This window comes from Polypterus senegalus, chromosome 11 (assembly GCF_016835505.1).
Source record: "Polypterus senegalus isolate Bchr_013 chromosome 11, ASM1683550v1, whole genome shotgun sequence".
NCBI lineage: Eukaryota > Metazoa > Chordata > Cladistia > Polypteriformes > Polypteridae > Polypterus > Polypterus senegalus.
The window spans coordinates 18,974,275-18,989,399 of record NC_053164.1 but is presented as its reverse complement, the minus strand read 5'-3'; the positions used below and the strand labels follow the sequence as shown (position 1 = coordinate 18,989,399).

The 15,125-nt window shown below is 43.1% G+C and overlaps 1 protein-coding gene across 3 annotated transcripts in view; it reads left to right on the top strand.

Annotated features, from left to right (window-relative positions):
- Positions 1-15,125, top strand: part of dpf1 (D4, zinc and double PHD fingers family 1) — a 358,128-nt gene that overhangs the window by 159,070 nt on the left and 183,933 nt on the right. For 2 of the 3 annotated variants that reach the window (XM_039768121.1, XM_039768118.1), the window contains exon 6: positions 7,642-7,731. The exons of the other annotated variant lie outside the window; for it this stretch is intronic. In XM_039768121.1, the coding sequence (XP_039624055.1) occupies positions 7,642-7,731 (90 nt within the window). The remainder of the gene's footprint in view (positions 1-7,641; positions 7,732-15,125) is intronic. 3 annotated transcript variants of the gene reach the window in all.

Below are 15,125 nucleotides of genomic sequence, written 5' to 3'. Positions count from 1 at the left end.
CAAACCTACATGGCCCTGTGTGAAAAAGTAATTGCCCCCTTGTTAAAAATCACCTAACTGTGGTGTATCACACCTGAGTTCAATTTCCGTAGCCACCCCCAGGCCTGATTACTGCCACACCTGTTTCAATCAAGAAATCACTTAAATAGGAGCTGCCTGACACAGAGAAGTAGACCACAAGCACCTCAAAAGCTAGACATCATGCCAAGATCCAAAGAAATTCAGGAACAAATGAGAACAGAAGTAATTGAGATCTATCAGTCTGGTAAAGGTTATAAAGCCATTTCTAAAGCTTTGGGACTCCAGCAAACCACAGTGAGAGCCATTATCCACAAATGGCAAAAACATGGAACAGTGGTGAACCTTCCCAGGAGTGGCCGGCCGACCAAAATAACGCCAAGAGTGCACAGACGACTCATCCGAGAGGTCACAAAAGACCCCAGGACAACGTCTAAAGAACTGCAGGCTTCACTTGCCTCAATTAAGGTCAGTGTTCACGACTCCACCATAAGAAAGAGACTGGGCAAAACGGCCTACATGGCAGATTTCCAAGACGCAAACCACTGTTAAGCAAAAAGAACATTAGGGCTCATCTCAATTTTGCTAAGAAACATCTCAATGATTGCCAAGACTTTTGGGAAAATACCTTGTGGACTGATGAGATAAAAGTTGAACTTTTTGAAAGGCAAATGTCCCGTTACATCAGGCGTAAAAGGAACACAGCATTTCAGAAAAAGAACATCATACCAACAGTAAAATATGGTGGTGGTAGTGTGATGGTCTGGGGTTGTTTTGCTGCTTCAGGACCTGGAAGGCTTGCTGTGATAGATGGAACCATGAATTCTACTGTCTACCAAAAATCCTGAAGGAGAATGTCCGGCCATCTGTTCGTCAACTCAAGCTGAAGCGATCTTGGGTGCTGCAACAGGACAATGACCCAAAACACACCAGCAAATCCACCTCTGAATGGCTGAAGAAAAACAAAATGAAGACTTTGGAGTGGCCTAGTCAAAGTCCTGACCTGAATCCAATTGAGATGCTATGGCATGACCTTAAAAAGGCGGTTCATGCTAGAAAACCCTCAAATAAAGCTGAATTACAACAATTCTGCAAAGATGAGTGGGCCAAAATTCCTCCAGAGCGCTGTAAAAGACTCATTGCAAGTTATCAAACGCTTGATTGCAGTTATTGCTGCTAAGGGTGGCCCAACCAGTTATTAGGTTCAGGGGGCAATTACTTTTTCACACAGGGCCATGTAGGTTTAGATTTTTTTTTTCTCCCTAAATAATAAAAACCATCATTTAAAAACTGCATTTTGTGTTTACTTGTGTTATATTTGACTAATGGTTAAATGTGTTTGATGATCAGAAACATTTTGTGTGACAAACATGCAAAAGAATAAGAAATCAAGAAGGGGGCAAATAGTTTTTCACACCACTGTAGCCTCGGCCATCTTTATGTGGAGCAACAATTCTTAATTTCAGATCCTCGGAGGGTTTTTTGCCATAAGGTGCCACGTTTAACTTCCAGTGACCAGTATGAGAGAGTGTGAGAGTGATAACAGCAAATTTAACATATCTGAGACCTTGTAACACTAACAAATCACATGACACTGGGGAGGGAAAATGACTAATTGGACACAATGTGGACATTTTTCACTTAGTGGTGTACTCACTGTTGTTGCCAGCGGTTTAGACATTAATGGCTGTGTGTTGAGTTATTTTGAGTGTCATATCTTCAGTGCTGTCCCATGAATAGATCTAATAAAATATTTACAAAAATGTGAGGTGTGGACTCACTTTTGTGAGATACTGTATATGTACATGTATTATGATCAGAAGTTAGCTCTGTAATGAATTGAGAACTTTGACTTTAAATATATAAAACAGTCAAGCAGATGGAGAGCCATGTTTGATGACTGCTGGCGCAGGTGCCAATAAGGCCAGCAGTACATACAATGGAAGCTTAATAATTATGGAAGACTGTTAATACCTAAAGTAATTGCAAGTCAACCAGTTAACTACATTGCAATGCATATGCATGTGGTGAATTTCATTTTGGTAGAGTTTCATCCTGTCATAATTAAAAACGACCAAATGATCAATTCCATTTTACTACAAGATGAATTTTTGTGTATGTTTAAAAGACAATAGAAGAGTATATTACACTTTAATTCACATCCAAAGATCGCATGTCATCAAGTCAAGTCAAGTAAGACTTTAAAATGAGCTCATTTCTTAAGGGTACATTTCACAAAAACATTAGAAAGTTTTTCTTTAACACAGAGAATCACAGACACTTGGAATAAGCGAACAAGGCGTGTGGTACACAGTAGGACTTTAGGAACGTTCAAGACTCAACTTGATGATATTTTGGAGGAATTAGCTGGATAGGACTGGTGAGCTTTGCTGGGCTGAATGGCCTGTTCTTGCCCAGATTGTTCTTATGTTGGCAAATACAGTGCTACAGCTATTCATAGAACTGTTACATCGCGATAAAAGAAAAACATTATTTCCTTTGCTATTACAGTGGACCCTTGACTTACGAACTCAATTCGTTCGCGAGGGCTGGTTGTAACTCAAGTTGGTTGTAAGTCAAGACTATTTTTCCCATAAGAAATAATGGAAATACCCATAATGCACTCTGAACCTCTCACAGCAACACTTACTTAACCTTTTCATAATAAAAAAGGGTTGTATAATGCGCATAATTTACCAAAACACCAATAAGTTTTCTAATGTACTAACCAAAAAGTTATAAAAAGTGCCTAGCCTACCAGAAACAACAATTTCATGCTGTACTCACCATTTAATTTGACATCTTTGGGCTGCAGGAAGGGAGGAGGAGGAGAATGAAACAGAAGGTGGTTATTGTTTAGAAGGAGCCTCCTTATGCAAATCTTTTCTTTGTAAAATTGTCGAGATGGTGGATTTCGACATGCTGTACATATTAGCGAGATATGCCACTCTCATATTTCTGCACAATTTCCTTCTTCGTTTCGACTGTGATCGCTGTTTCTCAAGTTAATAATGACAGTAGTCGAGCACTCAGTTCAAAGCTGGTCGTGTTGTGAACTGCTGTAATAATACACTCCAAAGCAAGCCGGTGCTGACTCAGCCTGATGACATCATCATGTGCCACGCCAGCCCGCTAGCTAACATCCCTTAACAATCGCTTTCTTTACCTTCGTACCTTCTCTTCCTTCCTTAGCAATTATGCGCCTTGCTTGCCATGGTCTTCATGAATTATATATACAGATAAATCACTGCACTGTCCGAAATTACGTCCACAAACACATGTATCTGGGCTCCGACTGACGCTTACGAACGCTCTCGGCTGTTTGTTTACAATCGCACAAGTGGATACACGTGACCGCATTCGGGTCGTAACGCAAGATGTTGGTCGTAAATCAAAACAAAAATTTGGTCGTAAATCAAGTTGTTCGCATGTCAGGCCGGTCGTATGTCAAGGGTCGACTGTATTTCATAAATATCAAGTAACAAATATTGTTATTGTGAAAAAATGAATTCTTGTAAATATACACGTCTTTAAGGTATTTGGACAAAATAGAAAGAGCTTTTGAACATCTCATTTGAGTCCAAATAATTTCAATATCAATTTAAGTCGCTCAGTTCACCCTTAAACAAGACTCCGGTCTTCTGAATAGACCTGCCATTATTTATCAGTTTATTGTCCCATTCTCAGTGACTCACACGTGTTGTCCTTTCTAATGTTTGATCAAGTTAGCGTGATAAAGATAAGATTTTGTTTTTATTAAAATCAAGTAACAGTCCATACAAATAAGTCAAGTTTTCGAAACAAATCAACCCCCACCCATGAGAAAGAGAACTAGGCCAGCCGAGTAAAACTTTAAACTAGTCAAAATAAGTAAATGGATAAATTAAATAATGAATAAAAATAAATAGAGTTAAAAAAAAGAGATAAGATTTAAATAGGCGCAGGTAATAAAATAAACAGACAAGTAAATTAAACCCAGCAATTGGATCATGCAGGGTTACAGTGGTACCCCGCTGCGGTTTTAATGACATTGCCCAGTTTTGCAGAATGGCACCTTAACTCAGTAACAGACACACAGGTATTGGGCTGATGGTTCAGCAGCCACGTTTATTTTCTCCTGATGCTTGGGACTGAATAGGAAGATGTGGCTTTCTGTGTCCTCCCCTGGCTCTGCTGTAAGGGTCTTAAGGTTTGTCTGTGGTTTCTGGTTTTGATAGCCAGGCCCTAATTTGTTTGTTTGTCCCTCTTTGCAATGTTTATTTAATTCTTTTTTCTTCTCCCTAAGATCCAATCCCTGCAAACTCCACGTTCACCTAACTAAACAATGAGTGTGTATCGTTTAATAATCTGGTTATTCACAGAAACAGAGCTTCAAATATGCCATGTAGAAATGGGTTTAAGACACACACATATTTTATCGGGCGGCACGGTGGCGCAGTGGTAGCGCTGCTGCCTCGCAGTTAGGAGACCTGAGGTTCGCTTCCCGGGTCCTCCCTGCGTGGAGTTTGCATGTTCTCCCCGTGTCTGCGTGGGTTTCCTCCCAAAGACATGCGAGTTATGTACATTGGCAATCCTAAATTGTGCCATGTGGTGGGCTGTCACCCTGCCCGGGGTTTATTTCTGCCTTGCACCCTGTGTTGGCTGAGATTGGCTCCAGCAGACCCCCGTGACCCTGTGTTAGGATATAGCGGGTTGGAGAATGACTGACTGACATATTTTGTCTGTGAGTAACGCTTATCCGGGTTACACTTAAGGACTGTTACCCTCTTGTCAGCCTGCGCCTATCCGTGGCCACCAGTCATTGCTTCGCACACACATCCAGCAGCCATGACTATAAAACAGTAGAAGCATCCACACAGATGAATAGGTGATCACGTTATTCCTTCTACTGGTTGAATTAATCTGTCTTAATCTTTTAGAAATCACTGGATATCTGTTGAGGGCAGCACGATGGCGCAGTAAGGAGACCCGGGTTTGCTTCCTGGGTCCTCCCTATGTGGAGTTGGCATGTTCTCCCCGTGTCTGCGTGGGTTTCCTCCCACAGTCCAAAGACATGCAGGTTGGGTGCATTGGCGATTCTAACATTGGCCCTAGTGTGTGCTTGGTGTGTGGGTGTGTGTGCCCTGTGGTGGGCTGCCACCCTGCCCGGGATTTGTTTCCTGCCTTGCGCCCTGTGTTTGCTGGGATTGGCTCCAACAGACCCCATGACCCTGTAGTTAAGATATAGCGGGTTGGATGATGGATGGATGGATGGATATCTGTTGATGAGCTGAGCGTACAATACTTAGGTCAGCACCACAATTTTGGGAGCAGTGTTGGGGGCAACGTGTGTTATGTAGTCTGATGACTTTTAAAAGTAGCGAATAACCTATCGCAATACTTATTTTATTCTTATTATTATCCCAGCAGCACTTAGTGTTAGGTGAGAAGGTGAGAATGGAGATTATCTAATGATTAGATGTTTTGCTTTCTTACTGACAATTTTGTTCTTTGCTGAGATAATCAGAATGTAGCCTTTAAATTGTTTAAACAACTGGAGAGAGGCCTTCAAAATGATTTTAAGCAGATTATAAACAAAACATGTCATTCCGATATTTTAAGGAATGCTGGGAAGCAATCTCACAGACGCAAAAGAAAAAATTCTGTGATGACATCAGAGCATGCAGTCGAAAGCAGCGGATGACCTCTTGTCCAAAAATAAGAAGAGGAGACCCGGGTTCGCTTCCCAGGTCCTTCCTGCGTGGAGTTTGCATGTTCTCCCCGTGTCTGCGTGGGTTTCCTCCCACAGTCCAAAGACATGCAGGTTGGGTGCATTGGCGATCCTATTGTGTGCTTGGTGCGTGTGCGTGCCCTACGGTGGTCTGGCGCCCCTCCTTGCACCCTGTGCTGGCTGGGATTGGCTCCAGCAGACCCCCGTGACCCTGTAGTTAGGATATAGCGTGTTGGATAATGGATGGATGGATGGATATCTGTTGATGAGCTGAGCGTACAATACTTAGGTCAGCACCACAATTTTGGGAGCAGTGTTGGAGGCAACGTGTGTTATGTAGTCTGATGACTTTTAAAAGTAGCGAATAACCTATCGCAATACTTATTTTATTCTTATTATTATCCCAGCAGCACTTAGTGTTAGGTGAGAAGCACATATATTGGTATGCCAGTCCTTTGCAGGGCTCAATTACACAGTCAAGCAGTCAAGAGTGGGCTGCACGCAATACGGTAATGGAAACCTGTGAATAAAGATATTTGTTGTAACAGTGAGATCTGGTGATGCCGTGGCCAGTGTTAATACATCGAATCATCGGGGGCTCAGATCGAGGATGTTAAAAGGCGATGAATGGATGTTATTTACTTCACAGCACATGAAGGACTAAACATAGTGATGAAACACAAGAAAATGATCACGCTTGGCTGTTTTTCCTAGTTATGAAGATTCATCTATGGGCTTTAGGATTTAACTACAAATGCTGGCCAGTGAAATGTGCAACCTCTCATATAAAAGAAGAACAAATTAACACATAAGTAACATACTCTTTGTAAGACATTGCATTTTATAATAAGAAAATATAAAACATTGTGACCACTATGGGTGTTGCAGCACCCCAAACCCCAGGCACATCTGCAGAGACACAAGTCTCAGGTGCAAATATGCATTTTATTATACAAAATACCTTATTAAAGGCTTCTTTGTAACAGTGGCAAGCGCAACAAAATTCTTCTTCTTTCTCTTTCTCCTTCCACTCCTTCAGGTGAGCTTTATCCTTTTACACCCACCGTACTCCGACTCACCCGAGTGAAGTGGAGCAGCTTCCTTTATATTGCATTGCACTTCCGGGTCAGGGCAGCCTGGCTCCAGCAGGCACCCAAGGAGGCCAAAACTACAACTCCCATGCTGCCCTGTGGGTGTCTGAATGGGATGCTCACCAGAGGGATATCACCAGTCAGTGTAATGAGGAAGCGCATTGGTCTTGGGAAGCAGCCTCCCCCTGTCCATCCATTATAGCGTCCTCCTGACCAGGAAAGGTACCACTAACCAACCTGGTTGAGATGCCCGTCCACCGACAACCTTTCATTAAAAAGGCCTCCCTGACCAGGTAAGGAATCATCCATCCTGGTCGGGATGCCAGCCAATCCATGTTGTTTTTACAACACAGCTAGTTATTTTTTTTGTAAGTAATTAGTGAGGTTACTTTTAGAAGTCAGTTGCCAAGGGCGAACTCCATAAGTGGAGTCTCTCACCTGTAAGAGGAAGGTTTTAAGAAAGCAGCCGGGTTACTCACCTTATCCCTGTAAACACACTCAATGATCTTCTTTTGTGACTTTTATCTGAAAGAGAAGGGGCAGGGCTTCTGTGTGACCAATCAGGAAAGGTGTCTGGTCTGGCAGACCAGGAAAGATCAAGATGCTCCTCCCTTTCTAAGGTTTTCTTAAGAATGCTCAGCCATATATGTGACCTTTCATACAAAGAAAAGTGAGAGACATGGCTGGTGGCCAGCAGAAGGGCTAAGAGGCTCTGCTCAGAAGTCTAAATAAAAGCCAAATTGACCACTTGCTAGCCTTTTACCCTCCCTCTGCCCTGCCGCACCAGCTCACTGAAACAGAAACCTGTCTGACTTCTTGCAGAAGCTCCTCGTGGGTGACTTCCCTCATGAGCTGGACATTGAAGAACTGGAAGATGATGTTCCAAAACGCAAGAACCGAACAAAAGGAAGGGTATGTATGATAAAAGGGCAGCTCTCCCTGCTCCGGTTGTAATACAGAAAAGTGAGACAAATTCTAAAAAGTCCATGAAATGAAACCAAATCTGAGAGTAGTGGGCGCATCCTTAGTGATACCACCTGCCCCACGATGCTATGTCACATGGAACTTCCTAGAGTGCTGTTAGAAACAAGCCAGTTGCACACCAAACAGTCTCCGTCTCAGCACCGACACTGAGGAAAGGACATTTTTAATGCTCTTAAACTGTTTTCATTGAGAAGCACCTCTCGTCATTCATTTTGGCAAGTGCCATCTTTTAGTTGCTTAGCAACAGTCTTCACAGAGAGTGACAAGCCACATTTGCATTGCATTGGTAGAGCTGCATTTCCAAGAAACTTTGATAACACTTTTAGAAGAGGGGCTACCTGGGGGGGCATCTACTGACTTTCAAATCACACAGTAACACCCTCAAATTGGGGCTACCTAGCTGTGTCTATCGATCAGCTACTACTGTGCAACAAGACTTTAACAAACCCTGCGTCTGATCTTAACAAGACTTTGAGAGTACTGAAGAGGGGCTACCTATAGTGTGTCAATTAGACAGTCACTGGTGCGGAGTGACACCTTTACAGGGGCTTATTAGGACTTACAAATCACAAGTAACACCTTTGAACTGGACCAACCTGGCTGTGTCTATTGATTAGCTATTACTGTGCGACACGATTTTAACAAATTCTGTGCCTGGTCTTATCACAATAAGAAATCGCCGATGAGAGTGACAGTGACAGTCACTACTGCAGAACAACACCTTAACAGAATCTGAATGAGACCTGCAATTCAGATCTTAACAAGACTGATGACAATTTAGAAGAGCGGATCAAGTAGACCAGGGGTGTCCAACTCCGATCCTGGAGGGCTGCTGGTTTTCAGTGTAACCCTTTTTCGTAATTAATGACCTGTTTGTGCTGCTAACTAACTTTTTTCCGTTTCGTTTTAATTGACTTGCTATTTAAGACTCGAGACCCCTTAACTGTTTCTTTTATTCCTTAATTAGCAACCAAACAATAATGAGATACAAAACGAGCCAAAACAGGACTAGCAGACTGTGACCATCATACAATATCTGAAAATAAAGAAAGGTGAAGGTCTCAGGAGTTCTGACCTGCTCTTAGAAAAGAGAAAATCCACAATTTCGGAAATGTCTGCTATTGCACAATGAGAGCAGCGACAAGCCATGGAATTACAGAACGACAAGAATCCGAGCCTAATGAAGCAACTGGTTGGAGTTTGAGGCCCTGACTTAGCTGGTCTTCTCTTGGCTCCCTCACTTCACATTTCACTTATGTTTCGGTGCCATTTAAGGAAAAAAATGAAGCAAATCAGAGGAACGATGAAGAAATTCAGGGAAACATTTCTTAAAAACCAAGTCAATTGAAATTAATTCAAAAGACGTTAATTAGCAGCAAAAACAGGTCACTAATTAAGAAAAGGGTTTAGAATGAAAACCTGCAGCCAGAGCAGCCCTCCAGGACTGGAGTTGGGCACCCCTGGTCTAACACATGAGTAGAAAGGATGGCACAGTGGCGCAGTGGTAGCACTGCTGCCTCAAAGTAAGGTAACCAGGGTTCACTTCCCAGGTCCTCCCTGAGTGGAGTTGGCCTTTGGGTTTCTTTCCACAGTCCAAAGACATGCAGGTTAGGTGGACTGGCAGCACTAAATCGCCCTAATATGTGGTTGGGATGTGTGTGAGTGTTTGCCCTGAAACGGACTGGCGCCCTGCCCAGGATTTGTTCCTGCCCTGTGCCCTATGCTAGCTGGGATAGTCTCCAGTGACAGTGTTCAGGACTAAACAGGTTAGAAAATGAATGATGTGAGTAGGAATGGGACACTGTAACCCCGAAACATTTAAAGTGCGCAGACTGGAGGAAATTGGGGGCGGGTTTTCAGAAAGAAACCCTGTGGGTGGAGCCTTTCCATTGGCGGATTTTGCCGCTCTTCACTTCCAATGTTTTAGAGAGTTGTTCCCAGATATGTGTTCTCATTTGAGAATCATGTCTGGCCCCAAGATGTGTTGGCCTACAGTAGGAATTGTCTACTTGAACCCTGGAGGGCCGCAGTGGTGGCAGGTTTTCATTCTAACCTTTTTCTTAATTAGTGACCTGTTTTTGCTGCTAATTAACGTCTTTTAAATTAATTTCAATTGACTTGGTTTTTAAGAAATGTTTCCCTGAATTTCCCCGTCGTTCCTCTCAATTGCTTCATTTCTTTCCTTTAATGGCATCCAAACAGAAGTGAATTGATCAGTAATTTCTGCTGTTAATTGACTTCTTTTCCATTCATTTTAAGTGAATTTTATTATTTAACAAACCTCTGAATTGCTTTTTTTTCCTCATAAATGGCAGCCAAGTAGAAACAAGATGTGAAGTGAGCCAACCGATGACCAGCTAAGTTGGGAGCCTCAAACTCCAACCATTTTCTTACTTAGACGGTGATTGCTTCTGTTAATTTAGCTTGTTATTTAATTCCATGGCTTGTTGGTGCTCTCATTCGAGGTTAACTGGTCATTGTTTGTCTGCTAATTAAGGAAAAAGAAACAATTGAGGGGTCTGAGTCTTCAAGAGCCAGTCAAATAAATTGAATTCAAAAGAAGTTAATTAGCAGCACAAACAGGTCACTATTTAAGAAAAGGGTTAGAATAAAAACCTGCAGCCACTGCGGCCCTCCAGGACTGGAGTTGGACACCCCTGTATTAGACCAATACATAAATTAACTATGGGAAGACAGGGAGAAAGAAAAATAAACTGAAAATAAAAACACTTGACACTGTGAAGAAATAGAAAGGTAAAACTGCACTTATCAATTCAGTAGTGCCAGGTAACTGAAGCGCCAGAATGAGAGTGGTGGCAGAAGAGAAAGACACACACAAGCACACGCAGAGACCAATGCAAGTTTGAGAAGTGCTTCAGTCTGCTGCAATATCACACAATATGGTATAATAACAGCAAACAGGGCTTAGATAATCATTGGGGTCTATTTAAACACTATGGCTCTATTCTGCCATGGTCTATTTGTTATGACAGGAAGTCCCAAAATGCCATTTAAAGGGGGAGATCCTTTCCAAAAACTCCCGGCTAGATACAAAAAAGGTCATATAGAATCGTTATAAAATAAAAGGTTTATTTTCACAAAAATGCCTTTCAACTACTGTAGAATGAAACACAAAGAAAAAAAAATAGTTGCCGAAAACAATAACCCAAAGTTTAAAGAGTGGTCAGAAGATGGAGCAAACAAATTGAAAAAAACAATGAATTCACATTAAGTACAGTATAGGGTGGTCCAGACCTAATTATGCAATTTTCATTACGCTATAACTTATTAAGTTTATTACATAGAAAATCACCCGACAAATCCCGGACCATCGAGAAGCATGCGAACTGACGACATGAAGAACCGTCGTCGTGCCGAACTGGAATCGTCCTCGCATAAATCAAAGTCATCCAGACGATCTGAGTCTGCATAATTAGATCTGGACCACCCTGTAGAAACACAATGACTCACCAAAACTCTAAAAGCACATCTGAAATGAACCACCAGCAACTGGGGAAGACCCTCTGGATTTATAGGGTGGAGGGTAGATCCTGGCGGCGATTGGTAGGTGGTCCACCCAAAAAAACACATGGAACACAAAACACAGGCATAGAAACCAAAGACGACAATGAACAAAAGTAATTATGTGCTTCTCAAAACTGAACAATAAAGAAGTAAAACCCGACTTTGAACCCCAGCCAGGGGAGGAGACCCGACTGAGATATACGACGCGTTGCCAATAAGACAGTAATGTTGACTTGCTGACGTGCAGTCAGAAGGTGAATGCTGTACAGCCTTATCATTCTACTGCTGGTGCTGTCTGTCAGATTTACTGAATTTCATACTCTCCTATGGCTGTTTGCTATCAGCTCTCTTAACGGCACCTTATTTAGATGGGGCGTGACACACCATTTACTTCAAATACATATTTTACAGTTCACATTTTCACAAATGTAGCTGCCTGTTCTTTCAAGCTTACGACTCCAACATGGCCGTCATACAAGGCACCTGCGACAACATATCAGTCACTTGTACTCCTCGCCCATTGGTGTCTTTGAATGACAGTGTCCAATCTGATTTTACAGAAAGCTTTATCGCTAGTAATAGGTTACGTTTTTTTTTTTTATAAATGCTCTCTGCACAGGTGACACTGAGTTTACGAGTGGTCTTTTGAGAAGTCTTTTCGGCTGTAGACAGCCTATCGTAATCAGAAGCTTGCTCTCTGTTGGAGCAGGTTAGCGAGAGCACCACCGCACTGTGCAGTTCAAAATTGTCACCGCTACTTTGAGATCCCACCATCTTTGAGACGTTTGGTTGTTTTAGAAATGTGACACTCTGTGAGCCGTCTGATTGTTTCCCCTCATTTGTAAGCAAAGTTCACTCATGGTGGACTCCAGACGTACTGAATATATTTTATATGTCTGGCTCTGCAAGAATACCTTAACAGAGGATTCTTAGGCCTTACAATTGGGCCCGTCTAGCTGTGTCTATTAATCAGTTACTACTGTGTAACAAGACTTAGGCTTTAACAAACACTGTGTCTGGCCTTAGCAAGATTAAGAAAGCACGGATGACAGTTAAGACGAGGGTCTACCTACAGTGTGTCACTTAGACAGTCGCCACAGTGCTGAGGTGTCACCCGTCAGATGGCTGCACTCGGCTCCTAACCTGGGGTCCTGAGTTGGTCTGTCATGTGGTGGGTGCGGCAATGCGCTGTATCAGCACGTTCTCCTAACCTCCTCCTCCTCCTCCTCACTGTGTAACAACACCTTAACAGAGGCTTAACACTCAAATTGGGACCACCTTTGCTTCGGACCTTAACAGACACTGTGTCTGGTCTTAAGACTCAATGAGCATTAATGAAAGAAGAGGGCCTATCAATTAGACAGCTATCAGTGTGAATACGCCTTAACAGAGGCTTTCGTAGGCCGCGCTTGAGAAGAGGCGATGCATTTGGTAAAGTGCATATATTTGGAAAGTATTAGGACCCCTTCACATTGTACACTTTTTGTTATGTTGTAGCTTTATGCAAAAATCGTTTAAATTAGTTTTTTTCCCTCATCAAGTAGCACTCAATACCCCAAATGATAAAACAAAAAAATGATTTTGGAAATTTTTGATTAATTAAAAACAGAAAACCCAAAATATCCTAATTGGCAGAAGTATATATTCAGTGCTTAGTTGAAGTCTCTTTGGCAGCCTGAAGTCTCCTTTGGTTTGACACGACAAGCTTTGCACACCTAGATTTGGGGATGTTCTGCCATTCTTCTCTGCCGGTCCTCTCAAGCCCGGTAAGGTTGGATGCAGTCAATTTGTAGACATCTATTTTCAGATCTCGCCAAAGATGTTTGATTGGGTTCAAGTCCATACTTTGGGTGAACCAGTGCTGGTTGGAGCCCATTTGGAAACTCATCTCTCCTCATTGTCCATAGTATAGGGTGGTCCAGATCTAATTATGCAATTTTCATTACGCTATAACTTATTAAGTTTATTACATAGAAAATCACCCGAAAAATCCCGGACCATCGAGAAATGTGCGAAGTGACGACATGAAGAATTGTCTTTGTGCTGAACTGGAACCGTCCCCGGATCATTCCAGACGATCTGGATCTGCATAATTAGATCTGGACCACCCTGTAGGTTAGTCGGAATTAGTAGACTTTGACATCTGGGATGGACCATCCTCATCCCCTTCGTTTAGTCTGAAGCATGCACCCCATTCAATAGCACAAATGGTGCCCCTTTGTGCATATACTGCAGACTTTAAGGAGCACGTGCCCCTTGGTGTACAAAGCATATCTACTTTTACTTTTATAAATGCCACCCAGAGGGTAATTGCACACACTCATTACTATTATAGTTTGATGACTTTGTCGGGGGTCTCACTTAGTGTCGGGCGCGGGGTCCACCTCAGTGTCACTATACTCTGTGAACAGACAGGCAGGACACAGGTTCAGCACACAACACACACTTTATTTACGGTTGGGGAGCACTTTAGCCTGCTTACCACAGCACAGTACAAGACATAAAGCACAGCACACAAGGCACAGTCCTTCCACCTCCACTCCTCCTCAGGCTTTGTCCTCTTCCTCCTGAGTCTGGCCATTAAGTGGTGGCAACTGGCTTCTTTTATAAGGCACCCGGAAGGAGCACAGGAGCCTAACGACCGGGTGAGGCAGAAGTGCTGCCAAATAGGGCCCTGTAACAGTCCAGGCGCCCCCTGCAGGGTTGAGCTTCCATGTTTACAACCCGTGGCCCTGCTGCAAGCCAAGGGGGCTGCCCTCTGTTGGTCCGGGGGAGAAACAGCCTTGCAAATAGTCTCTCCCCATGTCGTTCCATACTGAGGGCATACCGGCCTGGTAAAGGCTGCGGCTGTCCGTCAAAACACACAATTGACATTATTATCATACTGTAACAACCCAGGGGGGTTGTCCCCTTCAAGGTCTGGATCACGTACCCCTTAATCTTTCATAAATGGTACCCCCAGATCAGCCTAGGTTGCCGAATCGATTGACCAGCTCTAAGCTGGACCACTTAAGGACATTCACCGAGTTGACCCTAAGCCTCTCCTGTGTTGTTTTTCCTTTATGTTCTGTTAGAAAGTGCACCTTTGTTCCAGTCTGATGTCCTTAACGTTCTGGAGCAGGTTTTTATTAAAAATATCTCTGTGCCTTGCTCTGTTGAACCTTACGTCAACAAAGACTTGGCAGTATGATGCGGCCACCACCACCAAGTTTCACAATTGGGGTGGTATGGCACAGTTGGTTATCGGTGCCTGGTTTCCTTCAGACCTGACATTTAGAAATCTGACCAAACAGTTCAGTCTGAGAGTCATTGAAGGGCTTTTTTTTGCAAACTCCAAGAGGCTTTTCATGTGTCATCTGACCACTCTGCCATAAAGCCCCTTATCGGAGCATTGTAGTGATGGCTATCCTTTTGGAAGTTTCTTCTTTCTGCACACAGGTTCTCTGGAGATCAGCTAGAGTGGCAGTCGAGTTCTTAGTCACGTCTCTTACCAAGGCCCATCTCCACACGATTGTTCAGTTTTGCTGGACGGCCATATCTACGAAGAGTTGTGGGAACCCTCACTGCTCCAGGAATGTTTTCATAGCCTTCTCCAAATCTGTGCCTCGACACATTCCTGTCCCTAAGTTCTGCAGGCACACTTTGTATGTGTGAGATAGCCAAAGTCAAAGCCATACGCTACCCGCAGAGCTGTGTGGGGTAAGTCGGAGGCAGTGCTCCGAGTTTTGAAGAAGGCTTCAGGGCTGATAGCTATAGACGCCGTTGTAATTTCATTTTAAGTAAGTCTGCTTTGGTAA